Source organism: Orbicella franksi, chromosome 6 (assembly GCF_964199315.1).
Source record: "Orbicella franksi chromosome 6, jaOrbFran1.1, whole genome shotgun sequence".
Classification (NCBI taxonomy): domain Eukaryota; kingdom Metazoa; phylum Cnidaria; class Anthozoa; order Scleractinia; family Merulinidae; genus Orbicella; species Orbicella franksi.
Window position 1 is genome coordinate 7216153 of NC_138150.1, and position 23667 is coordinate 7239819.

General features: G+C 39.4%; 1 protein-coding gene across 32 annotated transcripts in view; it reads left to right on the forward strand.

The window, feature by feature from the left end:
- Positions 1 to 23667, forward strand: part of LOC145491447 (uncharacterized) — a 178866-nt gene that overhangs the window by 3483 nt on the left and 151716 nt on the right. For 7 of the 32 annotated variants that reach the window (XM_081470640.1, XM_081470663.1, XM_081470656.1 and 4 more), the window contains exons 3-9: positions 4395 to 4455; positions 5503 to 5561; positions 6532 to 11051; positions 12142 to 12190; positions 12462 to 12514; positions 16611 to 16632; positions 18315 to 18343. In XM_081470640.1, coding sequence (XP_081326766.1) covers positions 6583 to 11051; positions 12142 to 12190; positions 12462 to 12514; positions 16611 to 16632; positions 18315 to 18343 — 4622 coding nt within the window. In that variant the 5' untranslated portion in view covers positions 4395 to 4455; positions 5503 to 5561; positions 6532 to 6582. Of the gene's footprint in view, positions 1 to 4394; positions 4456 to 5502; positions 5562 to 6531; positions 11052 to 12141; positions 12200 to 12461; positions 12515 to 16291; positions 16343 to 16610; positions 16669 to 17205; positions 17257 to 18291; positions 18344 to 18992; positions 20150 to 23667 lie in introns of those variants that run through there. The other 25 variants (XM_081470648.1, XM_081470642.1, XM_081470643.1 and 22 more) reach the window with 22 other exon arrangements.

Genomic DNA, 23667 nt, shown 5'->3' on the forward strand with positions numbered 1-23667 from the left:
TTTCACAGGATTTCTTTTTTAAGAGAGTTTAAATGTTGTCTTTGGACATATCACAAGCTCGCAGGGAAGTAACACTTTTCAAATAAACATTTGAAGAGTCTGCAAGGCTGTTGCCTAATGGGTGCCCAGTGGCCTGAGGTTCCTAAGTTACAAGTGCGGGCAACTAAAGTTTTGTTCAAGGAGCCCGAGTGGGCTTTTTAGGACAGATAAGTTTTCAAGGTATGGTGCCAATGAGGAATTCCAGTGGGTCAATTTCCAATGCTCCCACCAAATCATCATAAATTTTCTATTAATTTGTTGGGTCATGTTGCTGACCTTGTCGGGTGTTTGACCTGAGACTGCTTGTTTATCTGGAATACTGTATCATATCCCAGATTCTTGAATTTATTTATTGAATGGTTACAATTTTTAGTTTTGATCACATGACTGGTGAACACCAAGAGTAATGCACTACAAGCTCAGCATTGAATAAATGTACGTCATGTATGCCAATGGATTGTGTCTCTGTTGATACCTTACTGATTCCAATTGCAAAAAATAACTACTTTGATAACAATTATTTTTGGAATTGGAGTTATGATGCTGCTGACATTATATTTACAATTGGATAAAGATAATTGGGCTTTTTTTCCCGATACTTAGAAAACTTCACTTAGATGTACGGAATGAATTTCTTTAGTTTCTGAAAGGATCATTTACGACTTAAAAGTCAAAATAATCAAGTAACTAGCTGGCAAAAAGAAAACATCATAGATTGCAATCCTTTTTGCATACTAGGGTTCTATATTTTAAATTATCAAAGGAATTGGCGCGACTCTGCCCAATATACGAGAATATGTTTTTTCCAAAGAAGTGGCCAATATATTGTGGTAACGCTACCTCAAAAATGACCTTTAGTTTATACTAATTAATGTCCCAAGCCCAAGGAAGGAAAATATTTTTCAGTGAGACCAAATTCAACCCCCCCAAATACCTCTTTCATTTTTATTTGTTTTCACTTGAAGCTTGCATTTTATGATTTGTACAATGTATTTTGTTGTGTTAAAATAGAATTGCAAAACTCAAACACAAAAGCAGCAATATAAATTTTGTAAAAAAGCTGCAGCACTAGCATGGATACACCAATTATTGAATTTGTTTGACCTTAAATAGTTATGTATTCTTCCTCAGTCGTGACCTGATCACTTTGCTGAATGCTTTATTTAAAATGTTTGATTGATATTAGACCATATTGGTGTCTCATGCAAAATCTCTGCCCCCGGACCCCTCCCCTAAATTTCCACAATTCATTCCAACCCCCCCTGTCTTCCCCAACCTCCCCAACCCCCTGGATTGACCACAGCAAATTTTATCGTTGGCTCCTAAAAAAGTGACTTGGGCTCCTAACTTTCGAAGTTAGGAGCCCAAAGTGCTAGTCCTTAAAAATTTCCTTAGGCAACAGCCTTGAAGAGTATACTGAAACATAGTATCTAGATCGGAGTCCTAAAAATTAAATGTGTTTTTGACTAGAGAACCTCTTGTTACTCAATTTCGATGAAGATCACAGTGGAGGGATACTAAGACTTCACGATATAAAACATGGGCATGGAAAACATGTGGTCCGGTGTCTTCCCATATGCTTCAAATAGGACCAAGTTGTGATAGCAGCCACAGGGTAACGAAAAATCCCAGTGAGCTAGATAGCTAGTGTTTTCACCCATAAATGCCCAAGGATAGGGCATAACAGATGTGGTTTTGTTTTTTTCTGAAGTTAATTGTATGTTCCTTAAAGAGAGATTGAAAAGTGACAAAAATTACACAGAAAATCAGCCTCTGGGGACCCCTGAGGGGCTGATATCCAGAACTCTGCTAAAAGAAGGTTGTTGAAGCTGAAACTTTGGCATATTACTTAAGTCCACATAACGACTTTGTGTACCAATTTTAAGCGAAATCAGCCGACCTTCATTTCCAAGTCTGCCCCGGTCTCTCAGGTGGAAGCTCTTACTGTAAATCCAATTTGAATTGAAGGTCATTGTAAATATATAGATTTAGCCAAGCCTTAAAGCGGAGCTCCTGATTGCGATAACTGACAATAAAGCAAAAAGAGAATTATTTTTTCTTGGATCAGAAACTCAAAAAATGATCAATTGTGAGCATGCAATTGTTCAGCGTGTGGTTTTGCTATTTTTCCAGTTAAATTTTAACAAACTATACCCAACAAGCCTAACCAAGATTGTAGAAATTACGTACGCAGTATATCAGGGGCTTTCCAAGAGACAATTGTACAAGGAATATGTCACAAGAAAAGTCAACAATGTCCCAGGGGTTAATTTGCGCCAAAATTTTGCCTTTACGAGTACTCCTTCTTTCTCCCCGGGAGAAATAACGTGACTTGAGCCCGCAATCCAATTGTTAAACCAGTAACTGGTCAGCGGTCAACTTTAAAATAGCACGCAACCTCGATGAGCTCTAAACCTGAGCCCGCGATATAGTCATGTGATACTGGTCAGCGGATAGCTTGTTGTGACAGCTGTCAATTAACAATAGCATGGATGCCCAAAATCAAAGATGTAGCTGTGGTAATGGTGCTACCCTCTTAGTTTTCAAGGTATTGGCCTACAGACGGACGGACGTACGTACGTATGGACACCAAAATTTTTCAGATCGTTGGGTTACCAAATTTTTAAGGTATGGGGCTCCGCTTGCACGCCTTCGGCACGCAGGAGCTCTGCTATAAATTGTTGTAGGGATTTTTTTCTTGGACGACAAGTTAGTTTAGTCCTGTGTAGATGCAATTGTTACTAAGATGTATCGGCAACTAAGAGCACTTAAAACATGTAAAAAGTTTGGCAAAGTTTTCAAGATTTGCCCTTAGGACATCATCTCTGACTATCTGTACCTTCATTAATGATAACAATTAGCCAATGAGGATGTATGAAATCTGTCAGCTAAATGTAATTTAAACCATTTTTGCATCTAATTGGGTTCGTAGAACGCAGTCCCAATGCAGACTTGAGTCAAGTTTCATGGGATGGTTCACCTTGGATCTTACGACACCGATTTGGCTGCCCCGCGGCAGGGGCAAAAAACGAATGACATCATCGCCAAACCATGTGCTGTACAACCCTGTACATTTCTTGTCTATCTGCTATGTCATTCTTGTTCTTTTTTGTGGCTTCTTTCGTTATTTTTGACGTTTTGGAGTCTTCTTTGAACTGGTTTTTCACTCTGATTGCATTCGACAAAAAAGGGAATGCAGTCCCAATGCAGACTAGAGTGATATTTTTGGCCTGGTGAAAACAAACTACACCATCGCACAGCACATGTAAACAAGATGATTTGCTCTTTAGATCATTCGCTATGATCGCTTGTTTGTTGTTTTGATTTTGGACTGTGAGTGGTCCCTTTTGTCAGGATGCGACATGATCATGATTTCATTACATAACTGGGACGACAATTATTTATTCTGTTCACGACCACGACTTTGAATCGCCTTGGCTTTGAGATGTTAACCATAGGAACGGCTATATTTCATTGGTTATATTTTGAGTACATTAAACAAATTGTGTTGACTTGAGTTATTAGTTCCAGTGGCCAAAAATAGTTCAGTATCCAACGAAGCTCAAAATTGAATTGATGGAAGAGTACTCTGAGGCCAAGATCTATAAGAGTAAGCCAGAACTAAGGAACAGCAATGTAGATGCTGACTATTTCTATTCACCAGCAGAAATATTCGAATCAGTTACCAGTTGCACAGAGTTTGTTTACGATAAACCATGGATAAACCGTCATGTGAGTGCAAATGTTAGCTGATATTATTTTGTGCTTCCAGCATAGAATACTAGATGCAACACAAGTGTACTTTTAAAAATTAGCCTTTCTGCTTAAAAATTGCCAGTAAAAGTAAAAATGAGATTTTAGCATGAATTTTGAAGGCAAATGTTCCATTAAACTTGTGACTTACTGAAACTGGAGCCGTCATGCAACGTGTCAACAATAAAGCAAGGAAATCAAAATACAAATAATTTTATTTGGCTGCCAGCGGCCAAAATCCTGGAAAAAATGGTCAGCTATACACTGTAATAAAAACCCTGTATTCAATGGCCACCTCTATTAAGTAACCGCTTCTTGCCGTCCCAAGGGTGATTTTGTTTTGTTTTATACCTCTAAGAAGTGGTCAGTTGTCTCGTCCCCCAGAGTGGCTGCTTTTTAGTGGTTTGACTGTAATCTACAGAAAAATAGTGGACATTGTCATTATCATGTTACATCTGTCTATAAAACTTTTTCAGCTGCTCACAAAGATAATGATTTCAGCAACAGACAGCTATTTAAGTCAATCACAGGCATAGAAAACAAATGCACTCATAATCTTTGATTACTACTAGTTTTATAATTTATATTTAATTCTTATACAGGTCTCAAGGTGTGGATGTCCAAGTCAGGATGTGAATATTAACATGCTGCCACTAGTTTCTGGTAAGAATTGATAAATGTAAACAGTGCAACAACTTCAATCAGAGCTAAGTACTGTGCAACATTATTAAGATATATATGAATCTGTCAGTTTGTTTGTGATTGGACCAAATTAAAAACATTAATCAGTTTTGTTAATATGTAATTTGTTTGAACAATGTTAAGTTGTCATGCACAGTCCAAATGCCACTCAAATCATGGGCAGAACCCAACTGATGAATTAATGAATTACATGTACAGCAGGGTGGGAGTGGCATTAAATCAGTTTAATTTGGCAATGTCATTTAGGTATGACAAGCAACATTGCATTTGGCAGGGTCTGTCCAATTTGCGACATTGGAGCAGTTGCTCATTCATACACCATCCATTGTTTGAATTACTCATTGTAATATCTTGGGTGACAAAATACTCCTTAATTTTGGCACAAAATTTCAGTGTTTAAATTTACAATTTCACATGTGAAATTACAAAATTGCTATGGCAATGTTAGCACAAAATTTGTCAATACAATGGACAATTGAAACCCCACAAAATGTTGTGAGACACTTAATAGTGTAATTTGTCACCCAATAATATTAAAAGGTAATCAAGTAGTATACTTGTGAAATTAAGAAATAATTTGACTTAAAGGTTGTCAAAATTCTATTATTAGAATTCTGACAAAATGCGTGTGAATTTATTACTAATTTCACTCGTCACCATTTGATTACTCATAAGGCATACAAATGTATTCTCAAATGGTCAACAATCTGATTTTGGCAATCTACACCATGACAGTGACTGTGAGAAAGTAAGAGAATTTACCCTCCCCCTTCCCCTCCGGCCTTCTACTCCCACCAACAGACAGAAACTCATTGCATTACATGACATGAGAGGCTTAAGTTTTGGCAGCATTAATTAAGGGGTGGGGGTGAGGGTGGAGATGTTATAATAATTTGTTGCTGGATTGTTTGGATATTTACTTGAATTGCGTAAACTTGTATTTTAAAAATAAATAAGATATTGATTAGTCATTGTTTAACTTGTAATCAAGTAATATTTTTTCTTCAGCAGACGCAGAGAAGGACACTAAAGTACTCACAATGAGATTTCTTGGGGAGGATGGTAAGGTACAGTTGACAAAAAACTTAAACTTTTTATTATTTATAGTAAATCTGATTAAGAGTAAATTTCTTTTAGAGTATCAAGGTATCCCTTCATGCCATAGTGACAAATAGGGTCTGTACACCCTACAGCCAACCAGCTTTGTCAGCTGCTGTGCTGCACGCCACACCCCAGCTCTTCCCTTCTCCCTCTCTGCTATCTTCGTCGATGTTCTCATGGGTCTGGCCCATCTGGTGTCCAAGTTTAATTATTGTATATATTTATTAGGTTTTTTATATTATTTGAATGAACTTATATTTGATGTTGATAGGCTTGTTATTTCAGAGAAGTCACATGTGATAAATATACAGGACCCCTATTGATACCAGCCAAGTGTTGAAAGGGCCATGCAGCACAATCAAAGATGGCGTGAATTGACTTGAAACAAGAAAGAAAGAAATGTGTTCATTCAGCCCTGAACAAATGTCACACCCTCAAAAGACTATTGAGATACTGAAGGATAATATATCACTGAACTTGTTTGAATTCGTATTTCCTGTTTATCCATCATAACGCCCCCACCCCACCCCCTTCCCGGGAAATGTGGGGTCTATATATTTCAATGGGCAGGGGCTTAGTACAAATAATAAATGATTCTTACTGTGTATGAATTCATGCCTGCATAGCCTCGGTAAAAAAAATGCACAGGTAATACAGTATGACATTTATTGTTTTGGTTGTAAATGAGATTTTTGACGGGGGCTTCAATAAGAGAATGAACGTGATAAATTCCTTTCTCTATACAGGGGGGTGTTGGCTGTCACTTATTTGAGAAGGAGGGTTATATAGTAAATTCATGATTTATGGCATTTGTTTTGGTCAAAGATCATACCACACAGTATTTGTTACATCAAACCCCACTGTCGCCCCCTGTGATGGCAAAGTTAAACAATGATAAAAAAGTCGAAAATGAACTGCTTGTCATATCACACACAGGTACTGTATGGAGATTCACGTAAACCTATCTGAAGTGTACTTTGGATTAAGATGGCAGCTGCTGCACCTTCACCCTTGGCCAGCTCTGTACGGAAGACAAATGGAGCCAAGCTGAGCAGACTTCTCATTGATGGTGGAACGACAGTTCTGAGGAACGTGTTTGATGGTTTTCATCCTCCTGCAAACCTCGCAGCTGACCTCAACGCCAACCGTCTGATCTTAAACAATCTATACAAGAAAAAGGTTTTACATAAACCTCAGTGGGATTTACTGTTCCCACCTGGTGGAGCCACACCAGATTCTAACACTTTTGATATCACTCTCCTCTTTCTTCTTCTGACCAACATTTGTGGACTAACCCCTCCTCTCTCAGGGTGGCACAAACCACCACCTTCAAGTGACACCTCTCATGAGGCTAACCTTGCTCGCATTAAGCTGTATCGTAATAAGCTGTATGGTCACGTGACATCGACCGGCGTCAAAACAGCTGAGTTTAACATCAAATGGCAAGAAATCAGTACTGTTCTTGTTGCTCTTGGGTTGAATCCAGCAGAAATAGTCAAATTAAAGGCAGCACCTTGTTGGGAAGATTACATCAGCGCTGTGATCGAGTGGGCTAAAGGTGACGAAGAGATTAAGGTACAGCTGGTAGAAGTTCGCAAGACCCAGCATGAAGTACGACAGAGGCAAGAGAAAGACCACAAAACTCTTCAGGATGTACGACAGATCCACCAAGATACGCACCAAGTTGTCAAGGAAGTGTGGACAACGCAACAAGAAGATCACAGAACTGTTCAGGATACACACCAGGCAGTTCAAGATGTACGACAGATCCACCAAGGCACACGCCAAGTGGTTGAAGAAATTTGGACTGCACAACAAGAAGTGACGAAAACACAAAAGAAGAATCTTGAAACATTACAGCGAGTCAAAGAGAGGGTTGAAGAAATGAAAGAAAGAAGTAACGAAGACAACGACGATAAAAATCTTAGAAAACTAGCAGAGGTTAATTCCCAAAGAGTTATTGAAGAGCACGCAGAAAAATACCAAGAGGGAACACGTTTGTCTTTCTTTGAAAGCGTCGAGAAATGGTTAGATGACAGAAGTTCTCCAAACCGAGTAATGGTGATCAGTGGAAATGCAGGAATGGGCAAGTCTGTGATCGCGGCTGTTATTTGTAAAAGAATGCAGGAGGCTGGCAGACTGTCAGGGAGTCACTTTTGCCAGCATGACAAAGCACGCTACAGGAATCCCAAGGTGATGCTTCAGTCTTTGGCTTGTCAACTGTCTTATTCCTTGCCAGAATACAAGGACGCCCTCGTGAAAACGCTCTCCAGAAATCTGGGCGTAGAGCTCAACAATATGGAAGTCAAGGACCTCTTTGATTTGCTGTTTGACGAAGTTCTAAACAATTTAAAAGACCCAGGCAAGAACATTCTCTTGGTAGTAGACGGAGTCGACGAAAGTGAATATCAAGGACGTAATGAGCTGCTGGATGTTATTTCCAATCACTTCATAAAGCTTCCACGTTGGATTCGATTTCTAGTTACAACCCGACCAGAGATAAACATTGCGGACAGTCTTAAACGCTTCAAACCTCTTCAGCTTGAGCCAAACAATAAGGAGAACTTAATGGACATGAAGCTGTTATTTGAAAAGCAATTAAGCGATGTGATTCCACAAGACCATCAAGAAGTCATCATAAAAGAACTTGTTGAAAAGTCTGAAGGACTCATTTTGTATACTTATTTGCTTGTACATTTCATCAAAGAGAATGTCTCACTTCTCACTCCTGAACAGCTGGACAGCACTTTACCCTCAGGTATTTCATCTGTTTACCAAACATATTTTCAGCGTCTGGAAACGGAGCTTTGTAAAGAGCTGAAGATCAAAGAAGAACAGTTTTTGAGTTTCCTGAGTGCTCTCACAGCTGCAAGAGAACCGTTGTTGCTTGATTTTGTCAGTAAACTGATGCTTCCGGGTACAAGTTCTTCAGCTGATCGGCGGAAAGTGAAGAAGGCGATCGCCTGTATTTCAACTCTTTTACCTGTACGAGATGACCGTATTCACTTCTTTCACAAGTCCGTTAAGGACTGGTTGACTGATACCTCTTCTTATGGGCAGCACGACTTCACAGTGGATGAGACAGAAGGCCATGAAACCCTTTCCGAACTCTGCATTCACGAACTTGATGATATTAAGCGGAAAGGTGTTGATAGTGCACAGTTCAGTGGTGCTGCAAAGTACGCCCTGCGACATGGCGTACAACACATGCTACATTTGGAAGAAGATGCTAGAGCGTGTGAGGTAGTAATGAAGTATGTGGTAGACTTAGAGCTCGTGTATGCAAAACTGTGTGTATCCAGTGCAGGAGCATCTGAAGATATTTTATCGATTCAAAAACAGAAAATATTTCAAGTGCTCTCTGAAGATACTAAGGATAGATTGAATGCCTTAATGTTTCTATTGCGAAAGTACTACGACAAATTTAGAAATCATCCTGACCGCTTTTTCCAAATTGTGCTGAATGAAGGAGGAACAGCACTATCTCCTTTGGCATCGAACCTGTTGCACACCAAATATCCAGAAAAAGCGTACATGGAATTCGTTCACAAGCAGACGCAGCAGGGAGCTCTCATGGCGCGGTTTCAATGTTCATCTCTGGTGGCTTGTTTCGATGTTTCACCACAGTCAGACTACATGGTGTGTGAATGCAGAGACGGAACGATACAGCTGTGGTCGCTTCACACTGGTAAGCAAGTTTGGGAACGTCCTGTGATTGTTGAAAAAGATTACTGGAGTCATGGTGGAGCATTGAGGAAGTCGCCATCTTCACCTGTCTTTTCATGTTACCGCTCAGTTGTTTTCCACCCTGAAGAAAACATTGTCTTACCAGGAGTCCTTAGCCATGCCTATGCTTTTGACGGAGATCTGAAAGCATATTTTCCGCAAAGCCTCTGCCGTTTCACAGTTTGTTCAATTTCAGGAGACAAGACCACGATGCTGACTGATTGCCGAGACGACGCAAAATGCATTATTATGTGGAGTCTGAAAAATGGTACAGAGATTACTCGGACTACCAGAAATGATGAAGTTTTATCTTTTGCGTGGTCACCAGATGGAAGGCTGTTGGCTATTTCCCATTCCACGGGTTTAATTTGTTTTGTTGATGTCAGGAATGGATTTAGAACAGTAGCAGAACACTATTTTGAACACGATGAAGGTTGTGGAATGATTAAGTTCTCACCTGACTGTCGTTCTCTCTTTTGTTTTCGTTGGGCAGATCTTTATTCACTTCAGTCGTATCGTTTGAATGTCAATATAGCGGAACACCCCAGCTGTACTTTAGATGATTTTAGTGTCTTGTCGGCGTGGGACTTGGAATCACTCAGTGTGGCTGGCTTTTTGTTAGGAGATCCTCGTTTGTTTCCGGATTTAATGTTTGATTTTGTGTTAGATACGCTAACAGTATTGAGAGGTCATCCCTTTCATACTGTCTTAAAGATGTTGAATATCAATGAACTACGGAGAAATGTCCCTGACGAATTAATTCCTCCTTCACCGTCTCCGTCTCGTACACTGGCCGTAATGGGGATGAGACCAGAATCACGTTTTCGCGAGACGACAAACGTCGCATTTTCTTTGGCTGGAGAGACCGTTTATGTTCTCAGTAATGGTGAGGGGAATACAATAGCTACGGCTTGGGACGTTTCAAGTGAACAATCCTTTGGCCAGGTCGGTATTTCCGGGAGTTCATGTCTTGAAGCTCGCATGAAAGAAGGTGTCCTACTATCAACAGAAAACTGGGCTTGTCTTGAGTTGTGGAATTTTGAATTGTCAAAGTGCATCCGACGCTGGCCTAACTTGGTTCAACGCATGGAAATTACAAAGATAGTCCCCATATCAGAAGAGCGGGTGGTGTTAAGTAGTGAGAACAAAGTGATCATCCTGAATACCACAACCTCAGAGATCGTGTCGATTCCAGTTGATCGTGGATATTTTGTCACATGTAACAGCAAATGTCAGCTGTTAACCTGCAGCTCCGATTCATTTCAGTTGTTAGATGGACAAACTACCCTCTGGAAAACCGATCTCCATCTTGCCTGGGAATGTTTTCTCCACAGGGAAGGCTTCATTGGAACGTTTTCACTTTCTGAACAGTTTGTTGTCATTTCCGCCAAAACAGAAGACGGTGACCGAGGAATGTACGTCCTTGATGCATTCTCAGGAGGAATAATACATATTTTAGACCAAGGTGTTAATTGTTCTGATTGCCAATTTGTCAGTGACGAAGAATGTGTTATCCTTTCTGACGCTGCCTCTGGAGATTCTAGTCTTCAACTATTTAACGTCGAGTCTGGTGACCTGTTGAGCGTGATCGACCTGGAAAGAGCAGTGTCTCATTTAGCAGTCTGTCCTCGTAAACGTCTGCTCGCCATTGACCAAAGTGACTCTGAACCCGGATTTGAACTTATCCAAGTGCATTTGCCCCGAGATAAAGACAGCAGGAATAACAAAAGGTGAGCTGTTAACGAAAAAATTGGATATTTTAAAAGTCAATAACTCAACAAACACTGTTTTATTTTGATACATTGCATTAGCCAGTATCTGATGTTTTACTTCGAGCTCATGTGCAAACCACAAGTTGCCTGTAATCTATATCTTATGATACATTTTTTCGCTGGATTTTAAATTAACCATTTTTAAGAAAGGTGTGTTATTGTATCACTCCAGTCGATCAACGTGGAATCTTAGTGCGATTTTGAGTGTCACTGATTTGGTGTTACGTAAACCATTGTTGCTTGGCAATTGTGTTTTATTGTAGAAATGTTTCACTGTCTGCGCGTCATCGGTAATTACACCACAATTGTTAAATACCGCGAAGGTGAGAAGAAGTACAAAATCGCAGTGAATTAGAACAGTTTGTTTTTTGTTTTAAGTGTATTACAAGGGATTTCAGTGTTACTTTAATTATGGGCTTACTAGAGCGATTTGTACTTGAATTTATAATTAATATCCTCCATGTGGCGCGAAACTGTGCTCGGATATTTTCCGCAGGCATTATCTATTCCGAGGAGCGAACAGTTTCCGAGAGCGTAGCTCGAGGAAAACTGTAAGCTTTGAGGAACAGATAATTTCCATGGACAAATATCCAAGCATATTTTCGCGCTAAATGGAGGCTATTGTGTTTATTATTTTGCACCACGCACCCAGTTTTGAAAATTGGAGAATATCAATCCGATATTCCTCAGTTTTAGCTGGCCCTTAATCAGTCTCGTGACTCGTTTAGACCAATCACACGCGAGCGAAAATATTTGATAGATTATAATGACAATTATTAGCATTTCCTTTGGTTTAACTCATTTGCACACTTTTTTTTCCCGCGCTTCGCGTCGGCTACATGTACTTTTTTGGAATTTTGATTGGCTCACTGGATTGCCTTTGTTCTTTGTGATCTGCACAAGTGATTACTTTGGTTGTGGTTTTACGACAGTCAATTGAAAACCGCTCTTAACTCTCTTTATACAACTTGACGTAAAACTATCATTCATAGGATGGAATAGCAACCTCGTTCTTCTGTTTAAGGCTCTTTGTTATTATTTTTAACAGGATGCCGGCCAACACACCACAGGTCGAAAAGAGCTCAGGAAATAGGAGACGGCATGCTGTTAGTGTAGATTTTTTAGGGGCATTTGCACACTTTTTTCAACCGCTCTTCGTATCGCCTGCATGTATTTGTTTCGAGTTTTGATTGGTTGACTAGATTGCCTGTATTCTTCGTGATCTGTCTGAGTGATTTCTTTGGTTTTGGACACTCAATTGAAAACCTCTTTTAACTCTCTTTATACAACTTGACTTAAAACTATTATTCATAGGATGGAATGACAACCGCTTTTTTCTGTTAAAGACTCTTTGTTATTATTTTTAACCGGATGCCGACCAACACAGCAGAGGTCGAAAAGAGCTCAGTAAATAGAAGACGGTATGCTGTTAGTGTAGATTTTTTAGGGGCAATTTTTCCAATCAAGTTTCAAGCTCAAGCCTATTGTTCACTCAGTTTTTTATTAAATTTTATATTTCTTGGTTCTTTCTGGTTGACTGCTTAAAGCATGCCAACTGGCTTTCCATGGTTTGTTACATGCTCTCTGGGAGAAAGCTAAAATATTAAACTCACGTCTCAGCGAAATTGCAAATAGTAATCACACGACTCAAAAATGTTCGGTGTGTAGCCAGGCATGTTAAAAATTGGTAAAAAGGGAATTAAATGGTTGTCACTGGCTAAAAATATGGTTATCGGACGTTTCGGCCACTACTGTTGCCTTCTTCAGCAAAAGATGGAAAATGCAAATGTTAAACGGCGTCCTGCTAGAATATGTAAAAGATGTGTGATAAAACTAAATGAGCAATAGTCTCTAGAGTATTCTTAATGAGTGTAAAAATTCTTAATGCCATTGTACACGTTCGGTAGCGCTATGTGTTCGTTTATAGCGTTCCTGTCTTGCACGGAATGCCAAGCTTCAAGAATTAGTCTTTGTTTCCATACTGATGATCTGTCAACAATTTCAACGTTCTCCAAATCTATTTGGTGACCGTTGAGCATATGGTGTTTGGCCAATAAAGAGTTTTTGTCCAATGTTGCTATAGCCTTTGCGTGTTCTTTCATACGTGTTTTTAACGCGCGTGATGACTGACCAGCATAAACACAGTCACAATCTTTACATTTGATCTTGTAAACAATGCCTCTGGAAGCCTTTTTCTCGATCTTGTCTTAAGGTTTTTTGAGTATGTTCAAGATGGTACGAATAGGTTTATGGGCGACCTTGATATTGAAACCTCGAAGAACGTTTGCGACCCTTTCGGAAAAACCTTTGGCGTAGGGGAAGATGACAAAACCACGATGGTCGGTATCATTCGTTTCTTGTTGTCTACTCAGTTGGCGGCCATTGTGAATGAAATTTGCAGGGTAGTTATTAGTAGCAAGGGCTTTCGTTACTCGTTTAGTTTCCCGTGAAACTTCCTCCTCCGTGGAAGGAATGTTCCTTGCGCGATCCATGAGAGTGCGCACGACCGAGTGTTTATGCTGAGGATGGTGGTGTGATTTGAAATCAAGGTAACGGTCGGTGTTAGTAGCTTTCCTGTAAACAGACACAGCGATCGAGCCATCTTCTTGTCAGGTTGTTTTTGTGTCGAGAAAGGCAATGGAACCTTCTGATTCTATCTCGATTGTAAATTTGATGTGAGGGTTGATGGAATTGAGATGTGAGTGGAACTCATCTACGTGCTCTCTTTTAACACATACGTGGCTGTCATCTACGTATCTAAACCACCATTTAGGAGGGTTAGGGGTCGATGAGAGAGCCTTTTCTTCGACATGTTCCATGACGAGATTGGTCAAGATGGCGCTGACTGGGGATCCCATCGGACAACCGAAAATTTGTTGGTAATGGTTGCCTTGGAATATGAAGAAATTGTTGTCGAGGACAAACTGTAGAAGTGTCATGATATTTTGGATAGACAAGTTGGTTCTTTCCGGTAGTGATTGGTCAAAGTCCAGTCTCTCTTTAACCACTTCGATTGCTAGGTGGGTTGGAATGCAAGTAAACAGTGACACGACGTCAAAAGATACTAGAATCTCGTCGGGATCTACTGACAAGGTGCGGATCTTTTCGACGAAAGATGCACTGTTTTTAACTGTGTATTCATTATTCTGAAGTGGCGACAAGATGTTGGCGAGGTATTTGGATAGTTCATATGTGGGAGATCCAATGGCACTCATAATTGGTCTGATAGGGACGTTCTCCTTATGCATTTTAGGAAGGCCATAAAAAGACGCTGGTGTGGAATCGGTGCTGTGAAGTTTGTAGTAGAGCTTCGGTTCTAGCTGTTTCTTGCTGCTGTCATGCGAGGCTGGCTGATCTTTAATTTGTAGGAGAAGTTGGTTGAGGGATTTTTCGGTGCTCGATGTTGGGTTCCTTCTTTTGTCTGTTATCTTGTGGTAGGTTTTGTCGTCGTTTAGAAGGTTGTTTATTTTGTCGGTGTAATCATTGGTATTCATCACGACTACGGCTCGGCCCTTGTCGACTGGTAAAATTGTGACCGACGTGTCTTTGGCGAGGTCTCTGAGAGCTTTCACTACCGGAAAGAACCAACTTGTCTATCCAAAATATCGTGACACTTCTACAGTTTGTCCTCGACTACAATTTCTTCATATTCCAAGGCAACCATTACCAACAAATTTTCGGTTGTCCGATGGGATCCCCAGTCAGCGCCATCTTGACCAATCTCGTCATGGAACATGTCGAAGAAAAGGCTCTCTCATCGACCCCTAACCCTCCTAAATGGTGGTTTAGATACGTAGATGACAGCCACGTATGTGTTAAAAGAGAGCACGTAGATGAGTTCCACTCACATCTCAATTCCATCAACCCTCACATCAAATTTACAATCGAGATAGAATCAGAAGGTTCCACTGCCTTTCTCGACACAAAAACAACCTGACAAGAAGATGGCTCGATCGCTGTGTCTGTTTACAGGAAAGCTACTAACACCGACCGTTACCTTGATTTCAAATCACACCACCATCCGCAGCATAAACACTCGGTCGTGCGCACTCTCATGGATCGCGCAAGGAACATTCCTTCCACGGAGGAGGAAGTTTCACGGGAAACTAAACGAGTAACGAAAGCCCTTGCTACTAATAACTACCCTGCAAATTTCATTCACAATGGCCGCCAACTGAGTAGACAACAAGAAACGAATGATACCGACCATCGTGGTTTTGTCATCTTCCCCTACGCCAAAGGTTTTTCCGAAAGGGTCGCAAACGTTCTTCGAGGTTTCAATATCAAGGTCGCCCATAAACCTATTCGTACCATCTTGAACATACTCAAAAAACCTTAAGACAAGATCGAGAAAAAGGCTTCCAGAGGCATTGTTTACAAGATCAAATGTAAAGATTGTGACTGTGTTTATGCTGGTCAGTCATCACGCGCGTTAAAAACACGTATGAAAGAACACGCAAAGGCTATAGCAACATTGGACAAAAACTCTTTATTGGCCAAACACCATATGCTCAACGGTCACCAAATAGATTTGGAGAACGTTGAAATTGTCGACAGATCATCAGTATGGAAACAAAGACTAATTCTTGAAGCTTGGCATTCCGTGCAAGACAGGAACGCTATAAACGAACACATAGCGCTACCGAACGTGTACAATGGCATTAAGAATTTTTACACTCATTAAGAATACTCTAGAGACTATTGCTCATTTAGTTTTATCACACATCTTTTACATATTCTAGCAGGACGCCGTTTAACATTTGCATTTTCCATCTTTTGCTGAAGAAGGCAACAGTAGTGGCCGAAACGTCCGATAACCATATTTTTAGCCAGTGACAACCATTTAATTCCCTTTTTCAGTACCAATTTTTAACATGACTCGTTTAGACGAATCGCACGCGAACGAAAATATTTGCTGGATTATAACGACAGTTATTGGCATTTCCTTTGGTTTGACTTATTTACACACTTATTTTTACCGCTCTTCGCATCGGCTACATGTATTTTTTTTCAAGTTTTGATTGGTTGACTAGATTGCCTGTGTTCTTTGTGATGTGTGGGAGTGATGTCTTTGGTTTTGGACACTCAGTTGCAAACCGCTCTTAACTCTCTTTATACAACTTGACTAAAAACTAATATTCATAGGATGGAATGACAACTTTGCTCTGTTAAAGGCACTTTGTTATTATTTTGAACAGGATGCTGGCCAACACACCACAGGTCGAAAAGAGCCCAGGAAATAGGAGACGGTATGCTGTTAGTGTAGATTTTTTAGGGGCATTTGCACACTTTTTTAAACCGCTCTTCGTATCGGCTACATGTATTTGTTTCGAGTTTTGATTGATTGACTAGATTACCTGTGCTGTATGTGATCTGTGTCAGTAATTTCTTTGGTTTTGGACAATCAATTAAAAACCACTCTTAACTCTCTTTATACAACTTGACTTAAAACTATTATTCATAGGATGGAATGACAACTTTCCTCTGTTAAAGGCTCTTTGTTATTATTTTTAACAGGATGCCGACCAACACACCACAGGTCGAAAAGAGCTCAGGAATTAGGAGACGTTATGCTGTTAGTGTAGATTTTTTGGGGGCATTTTATCCAATCAAGTTTCAAGCTTAAGCCTATTGTTCACTCAGTTTTTTATTAAATTTTATATTTCTTGGTTCTCTCTTGTTGACTACTTGAAGCATGCAAACTGGATTTCCATGGTCTGTTACATGCTCTCTGGGAGAAAGCTAAAATATTAAACTCACGTCTTAGCGAAATTGCAAATAGTAATCACATGACTCGTTTAGACGAATCACACGCGAACGAAAATATTTGCTGGATTATAACGACAGTTATTGGCATTTCCTTTGGTTTGACTTATTAACACACTTATTTTTACCGCTCTTCGCATCGGCTACATGTATTTTTTTCACGTTTTGATTGGTTGACTAGATTGCCTGTGTTCTTTGTGATCTGTGTGAATGATTTCTTTGGTTTTGGACAATCAATTGAAAACTGCTCTTAACTCTCTTTATACAACTTGACTTAAAACTATTATTCATAGGATGGAATGACAACTTTCCTCTGTTAAAGGGTCTTTGTTTTTATTTTTAATAGGATGCCGACCAACACACCACAGGTCGAAAAGAGCCCAGGAAATAGGAGACGGTATGCTGCTAGTGTAGATTTTTTATGGGCATTTTATCCAATCAAGTTATATCAGTGAAACGTTCAACACGCTACGGTAGTCTCCTTTAATCGAAGCCACGAAACGTACAACTTAAACGGTGAAAACGATGAAGGCGGTGAAAGCGATTAAAAGCGAACGGTTGCTAGAAACAAAATAAATTACAAGTTATGAATGAATACAATAAACGAAACAGAAATAACGAGCCCAAGGTAAAGGATACTTACAAACGTTGTATGGCTAGGACGGCTAAGAACACGATAGAGGAAAGAGGAGAGCACGGTAAATTGAAATAAGATGACTGTAACGTCGCGATCGAAAGGCAGAAATACACTAGAAAAACGTGTACAAAAGGGGATTGAAACAAAAAAAATTATGCGAAAAAAACTTGACAGAATATTGATTACATGAAAGCCAGATAAACGAAAAGAATGCGATGATGACGGAAAGAATGCGCGTACAAACGGAAAAAATAACAAAAGAATTAAATGCGGCCATGCGGCGACAACACAACTTTCAAGCTCAAGCCTATTGTTCACTCAATTTTTTTTACAAATCTTATATTTCTTGGTTCTTTCTTGTTGGCTACTTAATGGATCCAAACTGGATTTCCATGGTCTGTTACACGCTCTCTAGCAGAAAGCTAAAATATTATACTCACGTTTTAGCGAAAGTGCAGATAGTAATCACGTGACCCATTTAGACCAATCGCACGCGAGCGAAAATATTCGATGGATTACAACGACAGTTATTGGCATTTCCTTTGGTTTCACTCATTTACACACTTATTTTTACCGCTCTTCGCATCGGCTACATGTATCTTTTTCGAATTTTGATTGGTTGGCTAGATTGCATGTGTTCTTTGTGATCTGTGTGAGTGATTACTTTGGTTTTGGACACTTAATTGAAAACCGCTCTTAACTCTTTTTATAGAACTTGACTTAAAACTATTATTCATAGGATGGAATGATAACCTCTTTCTTCTGTTCAAGGCTCTTTGTTATTATTTTTAACAGGATGCCGGGCCAAAAAGCCACAGATCAAAAAGAGCTCAGGAAATAAGAGACGGTATGCTGTTAGTGTATATTTTTTAGGGGCATTTTATCCAATCAAGTTTCAAGCTCAAGCCTATTGTTCACTTAATTTTTTATTAAATTTTATATTTCTTGGTTCATTCTTGTTGGCTACTTAATGCATGCAAGCTGGATTTTCATGGTCTGTTACACGCTTTCTAGCAGAAAGCTAAAATATTAAACTCACGTTTCAGTGAAATTGCGGATAGTAAAGTCTATGCCCCTATCCACACCCTGTCATGGGTATGATGTCTTCTTTTTAACTTGATGAATTATTTCAAAATGACTTCTTGAATGCTTCAGGAAACGTGGACAATACGAGACAAGGTACCTCATGCCTAAAACATAACCTTTTCTCGTTCCCAGGACTTGGGGACTGTTAACGAGATATTGAACATCACCATTGAGGGTAAACGTTTTGATCTTTGTTGCTTGTGCTCAGGTAGTTAAGTCACGTATGCTAAAGCTGTTTTTGAGTGATGTTCTTTAAAAATGCCCTTTATTTTGATCATTTGGATAAAAATTCCACGGGCCTCCCTCTCCCCCACCCCACCCCTTGTTGTTTTTTAAAAACTAGTTTTGTTAGTACTATTTTTATGAATGCCTCTTGTGCTAATGTCTTCAATGTGCGTATCTTTTTTCAGATGCGTGCTTGTGTAGTGATGGCTGAATGACGCTGCTGCTTGACTATTACGACTCTGGACAACGTTTGTATGCTACGCCCGAGCCTGCAGGACAGACTGTTTGCGGTCTCAGCGTAGAGCGTATGGAAGTAGTGAGTAGTGGGCACGAACCTCGCGTTTCTTGTTCCAAGAAGAAGTACAGCTAGAGTTTACCGTCTTTATGACCCCAGCAAACCTCACCCTACCCTCCATGGACTTTCCTTAGAATTTATCATGTCTGTGATTGTGAAGGAAAACGCTGGATCAGGCTCAAAACAAGCATTGGACTACACGGCTTCTTGACGAGGGCTGCCTTATAACTGAACACGTCAAAGATAAAACTGGAATCTTTTTGTTATATACTATGACAGAAAACTGAACGTTCAAAACAGCAACAAATATGAACACAGTTGTAGAATAAATCACCGCCTTCTTAGTAAACTTTAAAATCAGTTCAGTAACTCGGGAATACAGCTTGCTGGAGGGTAACCTCTCTTCCAAGTCATTGATTCAAGTAGGTCTAAAGCAATTCCTTCCCGCGGCCAAAGGCTGACTTTTTATGTTAAACTAAGCGAAACTTTTAACTATGTTAAATTCAGTGGCACGTTAATATTCAGTAGCAAGAGCAATTAGTATCGTAGTTAAATTAGAGTAGTGTTCAGGGCTATCTTTGTAAATAGTGGATGTGGCCGAATTCAGTGTCCAGTTGACCTTGAGCGGCATCTTAAATCAGTTGTATATACTCGGAAAAAACTTGGCACGTTTTTTGACTTCGTTAATTAGATAAGGTTTTTTTACTTCTAGAGTTAGCAGTAAAGATATAACAATATCTCTTTACAATCGTGATATTTCGCAAAATTGTCTTTTTCTCTCTGTCAAGAGGGGTTTGTGAACTATTCAAATTACTGTAGTGTACATATTATGAGGATATCAGCGTAATGCTTTTTTACAATTTTCAAAAGCCAGGATGCGCGTTACTGTCAGTAACCATTAATGTAATAGATAAGCAATTACCTAATATTTACTCGTGAACTTCTAAAAAAAGATTCAAATAATTTAGTATAGGAACTTAGGGCCAGAGTTAAGTGATGGTCCACTAGATTCCAAATATAGCGTTGTTGGTTATTGTGCGAAAGACATTTCAAGTTTTCTTTTGTTGTCCATCTTGACCTGCTGAGTGAGATGTAAGCCTTTCTTCATTCCCAAAACAGTCTTTATCATGCTTAAAATATGACAACATTTCTAATTGGCGAGAAAAAAGGAATCATTAACCCATTGTATCGATATTGTGCCAAATTCTTACACCATTACGATATAAATTTATTATAATTGTTTCAGTAACAAGCTTTAAAATCAAAAGTGATGAGTTGTGATGAGCTGATATGGTTGAAGTAATAATCCCCATTCAACAGCCATTACATAACTTAAGGTTGAATGCATGTTTCACAACTACTTGGAAAATGGCAACTTATCATGGAACCAAAATTCTTGTTACCTCCAATACTTGTCTTCTGCCCACCCACGTTCATCAGCAAGGTATCAAACCATTTTTCGGGGTCTTCGCTATCCATTCATGCTATCGTGATTTGGCTGGGAATTTACAGGGAAGCGCGCGTTTTCCACTGCTTTTCATGTCTCTCAGGTCGTTGGAAGCAGATATTTAACAATTATTGGACGCGTTTGAGCAAATTATCTTGCTTTGTCAGTGGCTAGCAGATCAGCTATTTCGACTTCGGGAAATAATTGATCTGCGAGACACTGACAAATTGCGATACTTTCTGATAACCGAGTTCAATAATTGTTTCACTAAGTTTTTTCATATTTCAGTAACTCTGACAGCTCAAGAAAGCGATCTGCAATTTTTCCCATAATTATGCACGAGGAGACTTATTTGTGGGCAGTTATTTACAGGTCACGTGGTGGTTGCGCAGCCAATGAAAAGGAAGAAAAAAACCATGAAATCGTGATTTTTCTTTCTGGCTAAAGTGAATCGAGTCTGGAATGCAAAAAAATGTTAGTACGTAAAACTGTAATATTTTAATTCCACTACGTAATTGCATATTTTTGCTGGAATTACGCCAATCTTATAACAAACAAAGTGTATCATTAACTGGGTACACACATGAGTTCTAACTGCCACATATGCTATAGTTATCATTATGAATAGGCTTCATTGTCTTTTTATTAACCCTTTGAATACCAACTACGCATATATGCGTAATTAATGGTCGTGCTCTTTGTACCACTTGTGACGTCATCAATTTAAATGTCATCAGATATTCTTGATAAGCAGATAGTAGTCCTAGGCTAGGCCTTTCCGCACAATGGTCAGGTTTAGATATCGAAGACATTCCGACGTCGCAAATCGAAAAACAACGTTATCAGTTTTGGTGCAAAAACGGTGGTAAACTGGTCCATTACGCCTATGGTTGATCAAAGTCCATTTCTAGGCTTCGCCCGTGATTAACATCCAACTTTTCACGGCAGCCAGAAAGAACATACATTGCAAAAGGTAGCCAGTGTAAAAGGGCTGAGAAAAACAGAAAGGAAAGGGGCAACAAACAAAATTGAGAACGGTTAATGGCAAAAAAATAAGTAAAAAATAGAAAAATAAGCTTAGGCTTATTTAGCGTCATTGCAGCTAAAAAACCTGACTAAACGGTTAGAAACGGTATTTTTTGGCGAAAGTTTGGTATTCAAAGGGTTAAACCTAGTGTATTGTACTTTGGAAATGGACATTTGATGTGGACATGCCTAATTATAGTAAAGGCGAAAGTAAGGTTTTGGGAAAATTGGGAAATCTTCTCAAAAGTTTGGCTCTTTCCATTCCACCAAACATTTTGGAGCTTTCAAAACGGGGAACAAATGGTACGGTATAATTTCCTGGGAAAGGTTCCCAATTTTTTTTTTAAAGGATCAGCAGTTTCTGGCACGTTGTAATTTCACAATGTCTTTGAATAAGACTAAACGGAAATGAATTGGGTTGGTTGTTGGTTCGCACTGTGTTTAAAATATCAATCTTCATAGTACTTACAGTATAGTGGCGTCAAGTTGCTTATGTGCGCTGCAAAAACCTAGTTGGGTAAAAGGACGACATTTTACAGTTCCTTTTCGACTGTAAGCGGCTGAACAATATTGTTTTCCTGCAAGACCCTGAAGCACAATTTCCTACTCAGCTTCGCTTCTGATCGTCTAGATTCTTGGACTAAGATTTTCACTAATTCAACGTTGTTTTCCTCTCCAATAATTTCCAGTGGATTATCTGTTTCCAAGCATAGTCGATTACGGCATATACAGACCGAAAAAAGATTTTAACAAAGGAAATTTAAGTAAGATTTTGACCGGAAGTGGTATTCGCGCGTTTCTTTGTGAAGAGAGTTTCACTGAAAGTTCTCCCCGTAAGCCAGTTTCTAACTTCTTGAAGATCTTTGGGTGCTGTGATCGAACGGAGATCACTGAACCTGCGATACGTTCAGAAAGGAAGCCAGCATTAAATTATGAAATATCTCTTACTAACCGAGTTTTTCCCCTTCGATTTATGGCCCGCGCGCTTCACGTTTGGGCCATAAATCGAAGGGGAAAAAACGAGGATCCGTAACTTACAGTACGGACCGAGAAAACGAGGTTAGTAAGATATTTATTATATCTGTACTGTGTGTCTGACGGACTCAGGAACGATTTTTATTCACGCGGAACGGCTTCAAATTTCTGACGCACTTCGAAAGCAAAACGAGTCAATTTGAAATGTTTTTTAAGTCGTTAGCACGCTTTAAGACACAATTTAGAGTAAAAGAAAGTTTTTAAACTTTTACTTGCTATAAAAGTTAAGAACACTTGGCGATATATCACAAAACAGTTTTTCAACAAAACCAACTTTAAATTTGAGCGCGCCGTACAGGAGAGTACGGCCTGCTAAATTGACCAATCACAGCGCGCGTACTAACTAAGAGATATAATAAAAGAATCTTAGTTCAAGAGTCTAGCCTATCAAATAATGTCTCCAGACTTATCTTTTTCCTCGTATTGAGGCTCCGAAGGCTAAACGGGAAAGGCGGCTCAGAGGATGACAACGTTGTTTTCTCGGGGAATCCCATTAGGCCTTGGGAGAGACGCATGGCGCCTCCAGTTCAATTTTTGTTTTCCTGGTTCTATGTTTACTTAGCAAAGACTGAAGGGGCGTCAACCACGCAGGACTCCTCTTAGATTGCGAGAAAGCTCTCTCGGCAGTTGAAAAGTGGATGTCTATTCGCCCATTACCCAAACTGGCACTTCCCAACATGCCTTTCGTGACTAACACCTTTAAGGACTTGGCTTCCTCTAGAAGATGTCCGTCACAGATGAAGGCACGACGTATAATAAAAGAAATAAAAGATAAGAAACAACACCGCTGTGAAATACAATAAAATGCAATCGTAAAACAATGCTATTCATTTGCATCCGGTTCTTGGAGTAAAGATACAGGGTTTGAACATAAAAGGACAGTGACCGCAAATTGCAAAACACAAACTACAACAAAACAGTCCCTAATTTTAATGAACAAAAAATATATATTATGGAACTAAACCAAAATATTTCAATTTTCGACCCGATTGTGCTTTCTGGAAAAATTCAGATAAAATTAAAGGAAAAAACAGTGTTTCTCGGGACTTACGGCATA